At 37.1% G+C, this 20,322-nt stretch overlaps 1 protein-coding gene across 2 annotated transcripts in view; it reads right to left on the minus strand.

The window, feature by feature from the left end:
* Nucleotides 1-15,710, minus strand: part of SPON1 (spondin 1) — a 229,661-nt gene extending 213,951 nt beyond the window's left edge. Inside the window, exons 1-2 of one of the 2 annotated variants that reach the window (XM_083837884.1) lie at nt 15,613-15,710; nt 9,434-9,528 (exon numbers count right to left, since the gene is read on the minus strand). In XM_083837884.1, coding sequence (XP_083694010.1) covers nt 9,434-9,528; nt 15,613-15,695 — 178 coding nt within the window. In that variant the 5' untranslated portion in view covers nt 15,696-15,710. Of the gene's footprint in view, nt 1-5,402; nt 5,530-9,433; nt 9,529-15,612 lie in introns of those variants that run through there. The other variant, XM_083837885.1, reaches the window with a different exon arrangement.
* Between the last annotated feature and the right edge of the window lie 4,612 nt (nt 15,711-20,322).

The following is a 20,322-nucleotide window of genomic DNA, read 5'->3' on the forward strand; positions in this document are numbered from 1 at the left end:
CACCACAGGCTTAAGAAGCTTTCCAAACTGAGATTTATCCCATCAAAACATTGTTATTAAAGGTTTCAGTTTAGCAAATCCGGCATTTTCTGAAGCTAAAAGTATTTGGATTGCTCTTAATTATAATGGTTAATTTGGTTCAAGAAGTGGTATTATTTGATAGTGTTGATAACAGACGTAGCTCCTACAAACATCAAATGTAATACAAGGAAGTCTTTGTACAAGATTGTCTGTTTCTCCTTTAATAAGCTAAGTATTAATGGCATTTTGCAGATGAACATAGAATTGCTGAAATTCATGCATAAAACCTACAGCAGAAAGGAACGTAAATCCAAGCATAAGCACACAGCTAGTCCCTGAATCACATTTAGAAAATTGTGAAACAGTCCAAAGGAAGTGCACAATCAGAAAGTTAGGAAAGTTAAACAGCAGAGAAAAAAAAATAATGGAAACTGACGGACACATAACTAAAAAGAAATGTTATTTAACCATATCACAGGGGGGACACATATGAACCAGATGCACTACTAGACTATCTCAAAATGAAACAAACTAAAATACACAAAAAAACATACAAACTTTTATTTTTCTGAAAGTATGATTACCTTTTACATTTACTTGCTCAGGCATCTCAGCTAGAACCACCCAGTTATTCAAATGTTTACATGAAAAAAAATATATTGACTGGCAGAAATAATTCATTTAACATTTCAAAATGTGTTTTGTTTTGCTCTTTTTACTTATTTAAAAAAAAAAGTTTTAAAACTTAGCCAGCAGTCAAGCCACTTTTTCTGCCAATACTACAGATCTGCTTCTGAATTATTCAGCTCACAAGATGACTATAATTTTGTTAGAACTGATCTGATCCGCTGAAGAGCCTGCAGTGAGATTTCAGATACAGCAGACCTATCTTGCTCATCTCATGCTAGTTCTCCAGAATAATTTTTATAGCAATCTACATAAGATGACCTGAATTCTTGCATCTCTCTTAAATTGGAGTTTCTAATTCAGCTAACTTTGGCACAAAAAGAATAATCAGCAGAGATGAAAACACACACAAAAATGATAAAAGAAAATATCCACAAATAGGACATAAGTAGTCATGTTAGTGCTCATTGCCATTTTGGAATCTTATGGTAAAACAAAACCACAATACTGTTTAAAAGAGATAAACATCATGTGTTTCCACAAACATATTCCACGTGCATGGAATAACTGCACACTTACTTGGGCCAGTAAACAAAGCCATAAACTAGACAGCTTTCATCCTGCCTAAGTGAAAAGATAATTTGATACTAGAAAATAATCTTTACCAAATTTCTGCAAATCAAATTCTCTACAATAAAGTTTATTTTTACATGTACTCCACGACAACATTCAGTTTACATATTTTACAGCAAATATACCTTTTATTATGCTGAATTATTCCAAATGAGTTAATACAAGCTTCGGTATTAATGTTTTCTCCCCCACCCTGCAACAATTTCATCCTCAATCTCTGTGAACTCCATTACATAAAATCTCATTCTTCTAATGGGCTGGCACTTATTTTTCATTACAACATCCCATCTAGATTTTATTCCACACAAACCGGCATTCCTGTTTAAGAAATCTTCAGGCTTAAGAGAGAAAGCCTTTCCAGTAACTGTCAGTACCTTATTCACCTCACAACACTGCACAGAACATTGTAACTGCAAATTAGAAGATTGATAAGCTTGGCAAAATTAAATAAAAAGCAAAATCAAAAATTCTTATGTCTGCTTATAATTATTAGAAAACACAAAATTACATGAGAGACACTATACATGTACTGCCTGGGAAGTCACTGTTTCTGTTCTCCAGAAAATTAATGTTCTGGTGAAAACAAATTCTAACAGAGTGTTATAGAAAAAAAAAAATCCCCAAAAGGAAGGCTTATTTTGGAGTAACCAACCACATTATTTTGAAAAATTCAAAAGACCAAATATCTGGAAGCCCAAGTTCAGAAGTTTCTAAAATTTAAATTTCCTAGGGAAGTGCAAGAGTCTTAGAAACATCAGAAAGCAACAAAAAAGTTTCAGAATAAAGAGGTCTCCCAGGAGGAGTGCAACAAAAAATAAAGTTTGTTGAAATATTCTGATGTTTGGTAACTTCATATCACACAGCTGATGCAGTACCCTGCATTATCAAGGTGGAATTAGAAGAAAACTTGATAGTCGCTATCAGGACATTTCTGCATCAGAAAATCAGGAACTCACAAGAACTTTTTTGCTTCATGGTGAAGAATAGAAAAATTCTGGTAACATTCCAATGTGTTATGGAATGTCTATGTTCCACACAGCTTTTTTGTTTTAATGGTTTTCTAAACACCCTTTCACAGAATCGTTGTCATCCCCCAGCATACAGGGCAGCTGCAGAACCTGATCAGTTCAACATTTGCTTTGAAGCTCTTTCAGCTGATACCAATCTACCTCTACTTCCAAAGTTGCAGAACATGGCTAGATCTACTGCAAGTTAGCAAGAGCAAAATTAGAACAAAGACATAAAATCAGAGGGGCAATATGAGATATTAAGTCATTTTTGCACAAGACATTTACATGGGGAACAGTAATTACCTAAAAAAAAAAGTGCACACAAGCATGTTTGCTAACTTAAACATGGTGTTTAGACTTATTTTTACCTAAGGAACTGTTTATTTAAATCCATGTTTCTTTAAAACTCAAGTTCTTTTGTTGGATAGCATCTTTGATCTCCACCTGTACAAACAATAAAGAATCTTTATACTACCTTTGCAAGCTGAGCCACTCAGCAGTGTTCCTTTTCCTTAATGTAGGAGATGAGCCAGTATTTCACCGATATATACATCTACACTTTGCTTGTTGGATGAAATAGGTAGTTCTGTTTTCTGCTCAAATTTAATTACAAAATCATAGCCCTTTTAAGATAAGCTTTGAATACATTTATATTTATCAGAAACAATAAATGTGGGGGAATATGAATGAAGGTTTTTTTTGTTTTGTTGTTTAATGCTGAACATGATTTTGCTATTGTTCTGTAGTTGAATAGTTACCAACATTAACAATCCAAATCTTGGCACGAGCCAAGTCAATGGCAAGACTCCTGGTGGTTTCAATGAGATCAGGATCTGGTGCCCTAAAGCAACTGACCTCTTCCCCACAAGAAATATGTCATTTGTTATGTGGCATTAAAACTGAGTGATATAAGGCCTGTTCTTTGCATCGTTTTACTGCACGCAAACTATAACTTAACATCATATTATAACACAATTCATGTAGAGTAAAGTTTCCTGGGAAGAAACTGCAATACAGAGAAAATAACACTTGACAGGGATGGTAATTATTTTTACATCACAACCTACAGAATTACAGCTAGATTTGCCTTCTTAACACTAAATAAGCAATTCTATGAGAATACAAGTGACGTTGTAGCTAAAGGCACAGTCTTACTGAACATGTTCAATGGGGAAGTATTTTGTAACACATTTATGACTACCTCCATGAGGAGGCAAAAGCTAATAAAATCTTAATACACAGCAAACAAAACACAGAGCATTTGGACTTCCCTGTGGTACCTGAGGGTGAACTGATGGGGGTTGAACAGGACAATTCCATGTGACTGAAGTATGTGGAGACAGCACTGGATGTCTCAGTGACCAGGACTAAAATTTAACAACTCCCGCTGTTTTCAGAAAAGAACTAAAGAATCTTGTAAAAATCATTTCTTTTAAGATGGGTGGGAAAGAGATTGGGGAGAAAGCTGTCTTGCCTGCCTCATCTTTTAGAAACATGTCCAGACAAACAAAAATGAGAGTGCCTTGACCAGCAAGATCTTTGCCTATCTACAGATTAAGTATTGAACAAATATCGTTACTTTAGAAAAGCTTCTTTAGCTATAATTCACAGTTCTCTAGCTTTAAACAAACAAAAAGCTGTGTCTGCTCTGAGCTGATTTAGTTCTAAGTTTCAGGTCTTCCAGATCTGTAGCAAATATTCTCAACTTCTAATGAAAACAAACAAAAAAACCCACTCTATTTTGTAAAGTTTGGATAAATCATTTTCAAGATGGAAATAAAGTATTTAATGCCCGACTAAGTATTTCCTCTGTCAGCAACCAGGACTTTTTCCTTCCACTCCTTGCTTCGAAGCCACCCATTCTCTTTCCATATGCTACAGAATAAAAGCCTGGTCATTTTTGGATTTCTTTCAACGAGCATGGTGCCAAAAATTAGACATGTGCCAAATGTTATAGGTGTCCTTTCTTCATCACATCTAGATATCACTCTAGTTATCACTAAAGAGACATAGACGATCACCTAGCACTACTTATAAGTGAACTTCTCAATCAGGTGGTAAAATCTACCCAAAGACGACCATATTCAGAACTGCTGCCTTTTAACAGGCTTGAGTGCATGGGTGAAACAATCTAAAGCCTCCAGTTAATTCTGCAGGGCTCACCAGCAAGTATTAAACAATGACCATACCTGCTTGCAGCACTGCACCAATTCCTAGACTAAATGAAAGAGCCTTTTTGATAAAGCTGTAAGGGCACCAGAATCTTTAACTCATGCCAGTTCTAGCAGAGAGTTTTCTGTCAAATACATTTGCTATCAAATGTAGCACATAACATTTTTATACAACATTAAAAAGTATGCAAAGAACTTCATGTTGGAAAGAGAGGAATAGAAGAGACAAGCAAAGAAAGAAAGAAAAGAACTGTGTAGAATACTACCAGAGGTTTCCTTAGTAGCTCTGTTTGGTTTGGTTTTGTTTTTTGGTGGATGAGAATGAAATTCCTTGACTATAAAAAAAAACAACTTTCATTGATTTTTCTGAACATGAAAAGATAAATTCTGCATGCCCCTAGCAAAGCTACTAACTTGCAGCTGCTCTACAGCTAATGGACTGTTTTTATAGTTTGTTATATTACCTAGCAAGACAACAAACTGCTCTCACAGGATATTTGGTAAGGAGTTACAGTATCAGAAAATGAACTGCGCTTCACAAGCTGCTGAACAAGCTTTCTACCCCTCCCAAGTAAGGACAAAGAGAATTTGGAATAACCAAATATACAAGGGATCTCACCACAACTAGTACACGCTTTTCAGAATTTTTATCTTAAATAGCTGAAATAAATGAAAAACAAATCAAATAAATACATACATGCATAGTTCTGGATGTTTGGTCAAAATGGATTTTCATCTAAGCATACTGACTGAGCTCTTCAAGAATCAGCTTCTGATAAGCTTACCTTGGCTTTCAACATGCCTTTCAGAACTCTCTAGAGAAAATATCTACCAGCTTCAAGAGCATGGAGACACCAGGATCAGTTCCACTGCAGTCAGAGTAACATGAAGAGCACTGAAATCAGGAATTTTATCATGTGCAATAAATCCAAATACTTACTATCACATCTCTGTCTTCATTCCCGATTAGTCCCCAAACTGAAACCAAATTTTGAGGGCAGCAGCAAAGACCAGCTCTGCAGAGCACAGCACAAGCGGCAGCTGTGGGTCAAGCTGGAATGGGGTCCTGAGTCCATGGGGGTGGGGAGATGCCTGGTGAGGCTGGTCAGTGCCAACGAAGCTAATTCGTGCCATCTGGCCTCCCCTCCCAGCCAGGTGCGTGCGCCCACCTCTCACAGCCATGCAGAGGTGCTGCAGAGGGGTTTCACTGGCAGGGGATATTCCAGGGAACGCAGAGGCTCTAAATTGGGAAAGAGACATGGCATGGGAGATTTGGGGCAGGTCAAGGTTTGGGCTTCCCAGGAGGGGAGTCTGAGGAGGATGGGGGACCTTTAGGGCACCCTGAAGAGCCCCCATGGGCTGGGCAGGCTGGAGGGGAAGGCTCCCAGCTGTAGCCAATGAGCCCCATGGGGCAACACAGGTTGGGAGGGTCGAGCCTGCAGCCAGCCAGGTCCCCAGCAGGTCACAGGGTCAGTGCCCCAGGGATGTAGTTTTTGTCAGAGAAGTAGGTTGAATCACTTGGTTTATGATTTAAATTTAAAATTTTGCCATACAGCTTTGTTTTCCTGCTTCAGATATACTTCCAAGTAAACCATCCCAGGTTTCAGATTTCACAGGCAGACTGTCTCTAACAAGTGAATGAATTTGAAGAATACTTAAGCTTAAAAATGATCAAATTAATCTGTCTGATGAAGACCAGGACACTAAAATGTCACACCCTTTGGAAATGGTTACAATTCTCAACAAAGGCTTAAATTTTTGATGACCTGTTGCTTTTAATTTTATTTGTAATTGTGTACTATTCAGAGTGACATACTGGCACGGCAGCAATTTCTCTAGATTGACACACTCCTTAAATTAAAACTAGGAACAGGAAAGATCAAGAATGCTTTGATGTTTGCAGTTTAAAAAAAAAAAAATCAGGCTTTGTTACCGTGAAATGGAGTAACACTTCGGAAACCCCACACTGCGCATCTCACCCAAATAAGCTTACTCATGCTCGTAGGAACAATGCAACAATGCTATGAATTCCCAATGAAGATAGCTTTCTTTCAAAACAAACAAACAAACAAAAACATTCAAGTACAAATAAATGTTGCATGTCTTGGATTTTCAAACATTAAAACACAGTATGTTCATTAACAAACATCTGTTCTTATTATAACAGAACAACTTTTATGGAAAACATTCTATATGTTTATTTGTTAGCAGATGTAGCACGCTTAGAAATATTTCTTCAAGTATGTAATTTCTGCAAAGGTGACTACTTAATTATTGTGTCTAGTTGCACCCTTTAACCAAGGCAGCACAAGCACCCACAGAGGGGGATTCGTTGCCACACAGCTTCAGCATATATTTCACAACCACATGCAAAATCCACAGATTTCAGCCTAAGCAGAAATCCAAGCTGCTTTAAATTCCTTGAAAAGCTTCCTTTAAAGCTAAAAATACACATTTCACTACCTGAATATTCATTTTAATTTTTACTGTCACTTAACTTTTGCCTTTTGATCTCTGTATTTGCCTAGGATATTCCGGGTCGATAATGATTCAGAATTACTAATCTGAGCAGTCATCTATCCAAATGGAACCACCACAAAGAAAAAGTGCTCGTTTCAGTCCAGGATCATCTGGAAAAACGTTCCCGATTTGGACTGCAGGTTGACTACACAAGCAGTAAATCATACACGCTGGATTTGAAGCCAAACAAGAAGGCCACCTAACATGTACAGCTGGATTTTTCCTGTTTTGAAAGGCTGGTACTTTTGGAAGATGGATGGGAGCCTGAAGACAAGACTGAGGAGCTAAAAAATGAGAGGAGGGAATAGTCCCAACAAATGGGATGGCCAGAACTTAGAGGTTTCCTAATACAACACAAGTAGAAGAAGGATTGTTTTGCATGTACTTCTTGGTTGTTCTTCAGTCTTTTCTGTGCATCTTTTTCACTTTGACAATGATTAAAATGTGGCTGCTTTATAAAGTCTTTTGCAAAGCCTGTATGCCCTGAATTTCAGGCTTTGCAAGATAGTGATGACCTAGAGGGTCCAAATCTCCTGGAGAACCCTGGGGAGCATGAAAAAGGACTAGTTTCAGATTTAAGAAATTTGGGCAGAGAAGTACTTGTTTCAGAAAGGAAGGCTAAGGTTAGAAGGCAGAAACCTTGGCGTTATACCTCAAAGCACATACTTTGAGATATAGTTGATTTCTTTCTACAGCAAATTGGTCTCAGTAGTAAAGGCTGGATATAGTTCTGCAGCTGAGGGAATACACATCCATAAGGTTTCTAACACAGCCTATGACAAGCTACAGAACAGATTTGGTCCTTGTGGACAATCAACCATATCTCATCTTAAATGACAAACCCCTATATACAGCTCTTGCAGATGAGGGAAAGAAAATGTATTTTCCTTCTCGGTCATCACCAAAACAGATGTTCAGTGAGTTCTGGTCTATACTTCTACAAGCCCCAGATCATAGTTTCTCTTGCAGAAGTTTTCCTGCATCAATGAAGATGGACAAAAAATAACAAAAACAATACAACACTTGCATCCTAGCTTGAATTTTCAGATACAGGACTTATCAAGTTACACTTTCAACAGTAAATATATTTGACATTTAGTTGCTGAAATAAAGTAAATATGGGACCCAATAGTGTCATTTTTATGGAGTAGAACTACATGTTAGAGCATATATCAAAAGTGAAATTCATTTAACTAAACAGAAAAGAATAATCCAAAACTGACAAGGGATATGAAAAAAGGCTGATACAAAACATTTCAAAGATTCCTTACTGGGTATCCCTAAGGAGTAGAAGCTGTTAGACCATCAAAGAGCATTATCATTCTACCTACAGAGACTCTTTGTGTAAGACATTAAAGTTACACTGCTGAGACTTCACTGTCCATTAGAATCATTTTGATATTCTTACGTTGTTTCCCCTATGACATTACACCCTTTGTACTTGCTCATTAAGTCCCAATACTTGTTTATCAAAAACATGTCAAGCCAACGACAAATCTGGAGTTCAAATTTAGACAATGCATATGATCAAGGAAAAAAAACTCATTGAATTCTCTCTCCTGGTGTGAACTCATTACTGTGTATTTACATAATGTTGTTTTCAAAGCCAGTGAAATGACATTCTGTTATTGAACCTCAATGGTTTTTCTGCATAAAATCCAGCAATTACCCTTATCAGGTAAATCGAGTACCCAATAAGTGAGACGATCTAAGCCCGATCAGTATGATAAAAACTTTCAATGTCTTCATAAAGGTCTCTGCCTCCATTTTTAAATGCTTTTTTGATAGCAGAAGCATCTTGTTCATAACACACTCAAATACTTTTTTTTATATATTCAAATGAGTTTTCTTGCAATTTCACAGCTGTTAAGCTTCAAGTTATTCAGAGCCTTGTGTCACAGTTCATCACCCCTCTAGAACCTATGATATCAAGTGTAAATTTAAAGTTTACTTTCTTTGCTGCGAGTAATGATTCCCCAGGAAATGAGCAGAATTCATTATGTGGTTTTATTCCACGAAGAAACACCTTTTGAAAGAATCTCATTCCAGACATTTGAACATAACTTGCAATCAAGTATTTAGAGCTTTACACAAAATGCAATGAAACCTAAAATCTATAGGAAAAAAAAAAAATCCTTCTTATGCTTCAGGTAAAGGTGTGGGAGCCATTCAGTTTGTATTAATTGTAAATGCAATTTAAATTCACTCTACACCTCACAAACATGGGCCATATCATGGTCATAGAAATAATATGACCTAAATATCTGATGAATTTTCAGAAGCAAGGAATCCCCGATATTTCACTCAATACATCCCAGAGAAAGAAATAGCATGTATCTTGGCAGACAATGCAATGCAAAAAGCACCAAGCTAGCCTCAACCTCCCTCTTCCCACACGTCTGCATGTTCCCACTCTGGAGCTGCCCCACGTCCCTTCACTGCTGGACTCACCCTGGAATTTGCAGAGCGCCACAGGGGGATTCAGTGCCTGCGATGAAGCCAGACCAAAGGGGACCAACGAGGCAGGCTCTGATCTTCTACCATTCCTGTAGAAAAGATCAGATAAATATTTTCATAAACCAAGTCTGCAGGAGGTCAGAACACAAGCTGATTGAACCAGTTCATGTTGTTGGGAGAAGTGAAAGCTTATCCATGTTTCTCCAGCAGTGGTCTAAGAAAAGATATCACTTCTGTGCATCAAAACTTTACCTGCTATCCTTAAACCACTATGGCTACAATGTTCTACTACTAAAAACATTCAGCAGTAATAAATAGCTTTTCAAATCAGTTTGTACTTGTAGTATCATTCAGGAAGTTCCATAATTTTGACATATTCTAACCAGTCCTGGCAAATATCTCAGTTAAAAAACAAAACAAATCCAACCCAAACATCCAAACTCAGTAGTGTTTATTCCAGAATGAGCCTGCCAGTCAAAACAATCCTGGTGCAAAGGCAGAGTCTAAGATAATTTCAGAAACTGCTTTAGCTGTTACAAATTCCTTAGCTGCAACTAGCAAGTGCAAGGACAATGAAATTGTCTGGAGATATAATGCATATATCTTCATTCCTATTCCCACTAGAAAATAAAAGCAAAATTTCTGTAGGAAAAAGAATCTGCTTCTTTGTCCTTGTTATATCGGTATGTAGTCTATTAAGACAATAAATTTAGAGTTCTTACCAAGCTATTCTTAAACTGAATGAGTCTTTCTGGGCTAAATCTACAAAGAAATGAACTTAAGTTTGCCCCTTTTGATTTCTCACTTTCTTTTTTAGATGAGTTTTTCAAACTGAAAATTCAGGGCTAACAACTATCAATTTCTATTGGCAAATGAAACCATCTGGGACTTGAGCAATTTTTTCTATGGGTTACCAGAAGACTAACTCATTTTATTTATATGTAAATGAAGAAAAAATACACATAGAAAAGAGAAAATTTGGTGGTTGTTTTCACTTTGTCTACTTGGAGAAACGCTTTCATCCAGGCTGTGTTCAATTCACAGTGTAGCCTATATGCACCGTGTTAACACGGGAAAGTCATTTTATCGCCCTTTCATTCTTCTCCTCATGTGAGAAACAAGGTTATAATTATCTACAGTGGAGTCCTAATCTTGGCTGAGGTGATAAGAATCAATTATTAACCCAGTGTCAGATTCAGATAAAAAAAAAAAAAAGGAAAAATAAATTTAAATGAGACATAAGAGTACGCTTTAACATGTATTACTGTCCTCAAATCCCACCTCCTTAAAGACAACATGTACACTTGTCTTATGCATGTTTTAGTGATTTGCTGATTTATGTACTAGTCTTCCCTTTGAGATTTCATAATCATTCCAAACTGAAACTAAAATCTCTCCTACGTATACATGTATGTACATTATATTGCCTTAAATTCTCTAGGAGAATAAACTAAGAGCACTTGGATTTGATTTCCTTGTTTGGAATTAACTTCAACATTTGCAAACACTCAGGGGTGTTTCCAGAAACTCCTTTTGATGGAGAATTAGATGGTGATCAGATTTCTGAGATTTCACAGGAATAGCTTGTGTTTCCTACTGAATGAATTATGGACAATGAAGCTCATGTGATATACAAACGGAATTAACAAGTTGACATACGCAAGATAGATGTTAATACCTTAAAAAATTCTGCTTTGTACCCCATGCAGTGTGTGCACTTCTGCCCCATTGAATTTAACTATTCAACCACTGAATGTCTCCCCCCCTCAAGTAATTGCTGCTTTTGCTGTAAGGCTGCATCCTGCAGTCAGGCCAATTTCCACCCTTAGAAGCCTAAAGAAGTCAGAGCTATTTTGTTATATGCCTGCTTTTAGAAGGGGAAATTACTTACATATAAACACTCACACGCAAGCCATGCAATGAACTATTAGAATTAAGTTATATTCAATATAATTCTTACTGCAGGAAAAGAATTAATCTTGTATTCAAAACGATTACAGAGAACCTGAAATACCTTGTTGAGGAAGCCAAGTTTTCAAAAGCCTTTGCAATCAGCTTTGTAACAACAACAACAACAAAAAAAAGGAATTCACACCTGTGCTTCTTAGATGATAGCTGCTCAAAATAACTGAATAAACAAAGCTGTGCATGTCAAGTCAGATCATCTACTTTAAACACAATTTCTAAAATAAATTTGGCTCCCATTATAAGGCTCGTTAACTGATATGCATTATTATCTCATTTAATTCATCATTTATTGTCATTTTCTCTTGCTGGCAGTCTGGGGGGGTGTCTGACTACAGAGTTCTCAATACACACTGGTGTCATTTTCTTTCTTCCTCTTCCTTTCTTCTATCTTTTTTTGAAGTTCAGTAGCTCTGATAATTCTTCCCCCTACATGTTGCTGTCAGCTACTACATACCCACGTCTCTCCAAGATCCTTACTCTCTACAGGAGTTTCCGCATGGTGGGCAAACAGAAGCTCATAAATTTCATGTTTCAAGCTCACAGGAAGCTGGGAGGGCCCAGAAAGAGCATTCCAGAGCCTGGGTTATCATACCCTGCGCTCCTCAAGTTTTGGCTCTGTGCTCACCTCTTCCAAATGTTGACCAGGCAGGTGTCCCACCAGAGCATCAGACTTGCCTTATTCTTTCCTTCTCACTCTTCTAAATTCACTCTGAATGATGCAAGCTTCCCCTTGAACCGGCTCCTAAACTATTTCAGCATGGACTGTCTGCTTCATCTCTCTTGCTGTCACCCACCTTGAAGACACCTTGCATAACTATTTGCTCACCAGAAGTGGTTCCTTGTCTCTGTCAGCCATCTGCTGCCTGCTCCTCTCTCCCAATAAGTTTGTGGCATTTCATAGCTCACATACTCCATTTTTTAAAAAACTCTTTTGCCCCAATATCTTATCTATCAACCACTGAACATCACTTTCCCATAGGATCTGCAGCTTTTTCTGTTAGCATCTTTGTTGCAGTTCCAGTTGGCTTCTCAACTTTAGACATTTGCTCTTTTTTGTTTCTCTCTTAATTGTGGCTGAGCAGCTATATTTCTTTTAAACTGACTCCCACAGTCATAAACTCCCATCCAAAAATGCCTCTTCAAACACAACTCCACTTATCCTGCAAAGGATCTTGCAAGTTTCTTGCAGACGTGAATTGACTAAATGTATCAGCTGTTTCCTCCACCTCCTCTCCCCTTCTGATCCCTTTCTTCTCCCATTTTTTCTTCTACCATACAACACACAGAAAGATTTCTCATCTGTTCTCCTCTTCTAATTCTTCCGCTTACCCAGTGATATAAGCTCTTATTTTGGATTTCTCCTCCACCCACTCATGCTTTCTTTTGTCTTAGGAAGACAGGCTCTGTTCTGTCTGCACAAAACAACATAATGCCTGACCCGGGATTAGATGCCATTACAGCTATCAAAATAGTCTCACAACTATTAGCTTTGTTTAGAAGAAAAACCTTTATTTTCTCTGAAACAGTGAAGAGATGAATTTGATTACTGTTTAAATCTAGAAGAATACTATATAAAGTCAAGACAAACTAGGATAGTTTGTTCAATGAATTTCTTGGAAACGTTTAACATACACTTTTGCAACTAGAACTCCCACAGAATGCTACAAACAACTAATTAATAACAACCTCTATTTTCTTTTAAATGCCTACATTATATAAAAAGGAATGTGTTTTGTTTTTTTTCTGGGACTTCTGAAGACTGTTCTTTTTAAAGACCAGGTTAAAAAAAAATCTGTCATGTTTTGTTAATGTCTAAAAATGATCCATCTTTGAATTACTCTGTAATGGCATGGAAAAATAATACCTTAAAAAGTGTGCCACTGATAAATATCTTAATCTACCTTAAAAAAGTAAAAAACTATTTAAGAAGCAATCAAATGCACTTGCTGTGAAAAACAGCGGGACTACTGGCTGAGCTCTAACGATCTGGATCATTTAGAGACCATCATTAAGGTTGCTCAAGGTTGCTTTCACAACTTATCTATGACACAACCAGAACTATCGCACAGCAAGACAGCCAAAATTGTTTTGTCTTCCAGACTCACCCTGAATCACCTTAAAGGTCTGTTCTGTCTCCTTTGGATATCGTTGCTATACAACCAGTAAATTCCAGCATACATCAATTCACATATTTCACTGTTATGAAATACCCAAGATACAGAGGTAGCTCTGTAAGTGTTTTGCAAATCTAAAATATTTTTTTCCCTTAAAAATCTTGATTTACAGTATTAAATAGCTACCATAATAGGAAAAAAAAAATCATTGTTTCAAAATAACAATTTCCACCTGACTAAAAGTCCAGCTATGACCCAGGAAGAGAAAATTAAAATATGCGACATGAAAACTGACTGATTGTGTTGTGTAGTTCCCACACTGACATATCTGGCAGAACTATTTCAGAACATTTACACTGGCAAACACTAAGCCCTCTATAGTTCTAGTGCAATATTTTCCCTCCATTAATTAGACTTTTCAAAATTTATTCTTCAAAAAGTAGAAAGTACTGCATAAGAAATCCCCAAATGAGCTAACATTAAGCAAGCCTCCTGATATCTATGTTCAATTCATGATTGCCTGTGGACATTTCCACACCTCTATACACATGACCAAGAGGATAGAGCACCCGATAGGTAGTTAAGAGACACAGGGATTATTCCTGGTTTTGTCACTACCTGAAATATAACCAAAGGTCATTTGACATTTGTTCCCATTTTTCTCCTGTTTACATATTCAAGTGCTGTCAGTATCTGCAGAGAGCATCTGGCCCACAAGGAGTTTATGTGGGGATTGTAGATCCATTTAAATGTAAGCACCTAGCCCCCACCCCTCACAGGATATAATTTCCTTGGCAAATGACTTGATACATTAACTTAACCACAAGCTGTAAAATTCCCTTACAGCTGGAGCTGGCTTCACATGCACCTGAACACGGCACAAACTAACGGTACTTGCAAGCACTGCCAAAAGAAAGGAATTCAGTGTTGCAAAAATTGTGGTAAAAACAAATAAACAAACTTTCTCTCACAGTACACATGCTTTTTGAATGCAAAAATTAACTGTGTTATCATTTAATATGCTAAGTGTCCTCACCAACTTTAGTATCACCTATGGTTTCTTTCAGCACTCTTACAAAGCCCATACCAACCTTGACCAAAACTTAATTAGCATCTCATACCACGCACCTCCATCTTCCTCAGGCAGTATTTTTAGGATGTTCAGTGCAGGCTATGGAGCTGAAAGAAGTGTTTTATTTCTGAGAGGAAAGCCATTCTCGGCACTCTTCCTGAGCACCTGGCATCATATTTACCCCACCAGAAGTCAACAGCCGATGGACATGCAGGTGCTCTTCTTTGCCTCAAGGCAAAGATCACTCACTGTTTTTGCTTGCTTGTTGTCATGTAAGTTTGCACCTCTGTGCAATGACAAATAACATTTGTAAAGCTTTACCTACCACTGTATCTCAGACACTTAAAATGACTATATGGATGCAATTCATTTTAATGATTGGTTCTGTTCTCTCAAACTTGCAACATATTATTCAGTAAATTAACTTTGCCTCTTTCCTTTGAAAAGAATGCCATGAAAAGCCTTTCACATCACAGAATATGAAACTGATCATTTTCCTTCGACTGCTGTATTTCCATGAGGTGCTGTTTTGACCTTGTCATGCAGCTTATTAATTAAAAGATACTCTTAGGAGCACAAAATATTAAAATATGTAGGAGAACAGGAATCTGTGTCTACAAGAAAGCATATAAAACAGAATAGTTCAGTTGGAAAGGCCCTAAAAAGATCACCAAGTCCAACTGCCTGACCACTTCAGGGCTAACCAAAAGTTCAAGCACGTTACTGAGGGCATTATCCAAGTGTCTCCTGAACACTGGCAGGCCTAGGGCATCAACCACCAGCTGTAACATCCACTAGCTCCCTCAGTACTCAGGGGTGAATCCCATCAGGCCCCACTAAGCTGATACAACTGGTCCCTTACAATTTTGGACCGGGCAATTCAGTGACCAGAGATAGAAAAGTACTGCTTCTCAAGGCACAGGCCTCCAACCCAGAGAACTAGCCAACTGAAGATCTACCATTAATATTAAGAGCTCAGGCAACAAAAGGCATTAAATGCTTCCACATTTTCCTCATACCTACTTGTTAAGTGACCATCTTCATCAGTTATCAGTCCAAAGTTTTTCTTCGAAAACATTTCCTTTTCTCTTGCTGTTGACATACTGGAGCATTACCTATGCTTCAAAATTGAAGGGAAATACTATCAATTCTCACAATTTGCCCCCTAATTTAATACGTCAAAATAATTTCATTTCTCTGGCATCAAAATATTTAGTTCATGTATGAACAACGGAAATTATTAATATGTATGGTTCTGGAAGTATTGGAGCCTCTGAACATGATTGAATAAGCATGCTATAATTACAAACTTTTCTTTCTTTATCTAGTCATGTCATTACTATAACTAGATATATTACATAATTAGGACTGCATAACTTGATACATTACAACATATAGACATTGTTTCAGAAATAATTTACTGTATAATCATGGAAACTGAATTATTTTAACTTTATTATTTAAACTCATTGTAGTGTACAATGTAATCACTCGGACAGTCTGAGAGATAAGTGGAAAAATTAAAATGTGAAAAAACATTCAAAGATATTAGTTCACAGATATTCTTCCCAAGGTACTGCATTCAGCCAAACAGCAGTAACATTCAACATTTGTCTATGCTGAAGTTGAACTGTGCACGTTAGTCAAAGATGAGGTTTTATGTCTGCTTTGTTTCTCTTTAAAAAGAGAGCACATTGGTGAACTTGAACTGTTTTGAAAACTACTCAATTCTGTTTCAAAAATTGAACTCAAGAACCGCTCAGCTTTTGGCCCCTTTTAATCAAGCTTCACAGAACCTCAAGGCAGCTCAAACAGTTACCATTTGACACAACCTGTACCTCAGACTCAAGACCTACTGTGCATAGCAAAACAGATCCCATTCATCAGCAATACTCAAAACCACAGAGATAACCAACTCTGTACTTGCCACGGACAATTTTTCATGTAACTTGGTGATAAGAATTAATCAGCTTGTTTATGCGACTGATCAAACATTCTGCAGAAAGGTTACTGCTCTGTGGTATCATGATCTCAAAGAAGTTGAGGGTAAAAGGGGAATCATTCTCAATATGCTTTTCTATTTCTATAAATAAATACTTTCCGACAATTTCAATAAAAATGTACACTGCTGGTTTCCTATGACAATCCTTTTCTGTTATGATATATATACACGTGAAAATTTCCAGTAGCAACAAAAGCATTTTTAGATATGGTCACTGATAAGCATCAGATAATTAACCTGTCTTATAATGCAGATGACAAATTAGGGGGGGGAAGCAGAAGCAACTTTAAACTGCTGTCAACAACATCTAAACTGTTAATGCTACCGTAAATTTTGTCCTCACCAAAATTAACCAGAATGAGAGTATAGTACAGCATTCAAATTCTTAGCAAAAAGAGGGACCCTTCTCTTCTTACTGGGCTTCTGCAATGCTCAGGTAGATTCTGTGCTAGCTGACTTACAAGTACTACGTATAACTAACACTATTGCTTTCACATTCTGTTGCAGATGTTAACGTGCTTGTCCACCTGAAAGCCATTCACTTTCAATGCCTTTAATTGCAAGAGTGCAATAAAGCAGCACGCCTCTAGGGAGGGGGAAGAGTGTCTTCTGGCTCTCTCATACTGGCTCCAGATAATTTTGTTCCATTTTTCTATATTTATTGTTACAAAGAGGTTGGATAATTGCATTAAGATGACAGCTGACATTTTCTACATAGGAATTTCTGAATGATGTTAGGCCAGTTAACAGAGGACAGGATCAGGAAGACCAAATGTTTACCTAGGATGAAAAAAGTCAAGCCTATATATGTTAATATTCTTTCTAAAGCAGCAGAAGAAATTCAGTCAAAAAAAATAAAAATAAAAAAAGGGGAGAGACTACACATGCTCCCACAGACAGTAAGTGAGCACCATTGAGGGTGGCTGTCTTCCATTCTGTCATCTTAAAACGCTGTGCTCTGTATGGTGTTGTACGCTGATAATTTCAGGAAGTTTTAAAAATCTAATACTCACGTTCGTACACCTAGCTATTAAAAAACTAAGTTGATCAGCACTTGCTATTTCTCATTGAGCTGTACACTTCAAATGCAGAAAAAACAACATGTAAACTCATACATGGCATCTCCTGCTCCTGCAGGTAACTTTACTTAAATATTCACAACTTCTATTCAGCTACTTAGGTTATGCGGCAGGCACAAACACTCTTTCTATGCTGTCTTCTACTTAGTTTAGCTATAGTACTTTCCTCTTTTGTCTACTCCATAAACTATCTGTAGAGTGCTTCAAAAATTTGAGTTAAAGCCAGTTTTTGGACTTCTACGCATGGTAAAACTGTCTGGTCATGGGGATAAATAAAAGCTTGTGCCTTCCGTAACACAGTCATAGGCACAAATATCGGTGAGGCTACCTAGCTTAGCAGCAGAGAAAGCGAAGGTCTGCAGCACAGAACAACAAGCCTGAAATCAAAAAGGTGCTCATCGACTCTGGTCTGTATTCTGCTGTTGCTGGAAGCTGTCAGCCTGGCATGGGCTATCCTGTTTGACGCACTATAGTTCAAGCACAAGAGTTACATGTAGAAACCAGATTTTTTTTAACTTGGAATTATAAAAAATATTTGTGACCTGGAATATAATCTGACTACCTACTTTGCTTGGTTTTCAGTATTTACAGGATGGTCATTTACTAAAGTATGGTTGCCAAAAGCCCAAAACAGGATAACCGAGGTAGGGTTTTATGGTTTGGTTGTGTTTTTTGTTGTTGTTGTTGTTGTTTTGTGGGTTTGTTTGTTTGTTTGTTTTGGTTGGTTGTGTTTTTGTTTTGTTTTGTTTTTGGGGGGGTGTTTCTGTTTCATTCCTAGCCTAATTTCAGGTCCTCTTCCTAGCAAAGTCTTGCAGTTGTGTATTTCCATACAAAAGCAGCTACCTTGAAGATGGACAGTTGGTATCACCTGCACCAAAAGGAAATCATGTATAACAGCATGTTTTTTCTCTTAGATTTCTTCCAAATCACCATGGTCAGGTTCAAGTGAACAGCACCGTGACAAAGCAGACTATGCTCAAGTCCCTGCAAATCTTTCTTGCCAAGGACAAACGACTTCAATCAAAAACTTAAAATAACCCTTTCCTCAAGTAAACCCAGACCAAATACATTTTTCTCTTCTCAAGACTAAGAATAATTATGTTACATTCACAATGACTGGTTTTCCATGTGCGTCCTGCATCGGCATGTTCACATCCTATCCAACACTAGAAACAGAATTACCTTAAAGTGTGTAACTGAACAACAGCATCTGCCAAATTCAGCAATGGAGAAAAAAAAGAGCTAAAGACTTAAGATTGACATCTAATTCTCCTAATAAGGGGACCGAAGGAGGTAATTTGGTTAAACTTCAGATTATAAAACTAAATAAAATCCCCAAGGCTTCTGAAAAGATGAAAATATACACTAAATTGTGATACCAGTAAAGACCCAGAGTTATTTAAGAATGGATAGCCAAGTGACACTGAAAGAGTTACAGTATTTGCATCAGTTTGAGCCTTGATTCCCATTTTTACTCCTGGGGAATGGTTAACAGTGCTTTGGAAAACTCATGTTACCTCCCAAAACTTAATTTCACTATCTGCCCTTTAACTTCAAGGGGAAAAAAAAAAATCAGTAAAAGTTTTCCAAGATTTTAAATTAAGTACAACATACTATGAGCTTTGATATATTTTTGCACTTTTATACTGCACGTGTAATTATTTGTCTCTTAATTCTAGTCTTAAATAGGGGTTTGGAAGATCCAGTCTACAAAATGTGTTTTGTCAAGATAACAACTAGAATGCCCATAGGAAGATATAGGCACACTTATAGTCTCTATTTATGGCTCTGAAGAATGTTCCATTCCTGTATGGTGTGCTGTCCTAGAGAACTTGATAAATCAACTAAACAAGGTTGCAAGGATCATATTTTAACGATTTTAAAATGTTTTAAAACAGGATTAACATTCAATATTTTATGTGATATGAGCAAGCATTATGAAAATTTACAAAGCCAGTATGTTCAACTCTATGGGTATAAACAGTACCGTATGAATTCAAAATGTTTAGCGTTAATAAAGGAAACTCAAGAAAGGAAAGACAAGGAGATGGGGTTGGTCAGAGTAAGGGGCAAAAGTTTCTTCAATTACATTATACAACTTGTGAGTAATGAAATGGTAAATCAATTTTTTGTATTTATTTTTTACTTTGTGTTATACTTTAAAATCGAATTATAATTCAGTTATACTGTAATCACTCTGACTACTTGATTGTTAGTTCTCCCTCTCCTTGCCTGCAGTCTTACTCCTGCAATCTCTTTCAACTCAATTTTTCTGATGTACAGGCGGCGTAGGGTCAGGTATCTCCAAATTACTTACATATATAAGCCTTGAGAAATTCAGGGTTCAGATCAGGACAAGCATACAAAACTTGAAAGTTCAAGGTTTTATTTCACAGCTGGTCTACCATGCAATGACAGCTTCAAACACTTAAAAAGTAGAAGCATGCATTTATAGATCATCAGCAAAACTTCAGAAACGTACACAAACCTGCAATCAAGTGCACATACTGCTGAAAAGCATGGCCAAAGAAGAAACAAACAGTGAAAGCCACTTTATTCATTCTTAAGCCATTTTCCACTTTTTTTTCCTTCCACATAGCCATTATCCAGAATTTACTCAGGAGCCCTTTACCTTTTGTCATAATAGC

Source organism: Anser anser, assembly GCF_964211835.1.
Source record: "Anser anser genome assembly, chromosome: 5".
NCBI lineage: Eukaryota > Metazoa > Chordata > Aves > Anseriformes > Anatidae > Anser > Anser anser.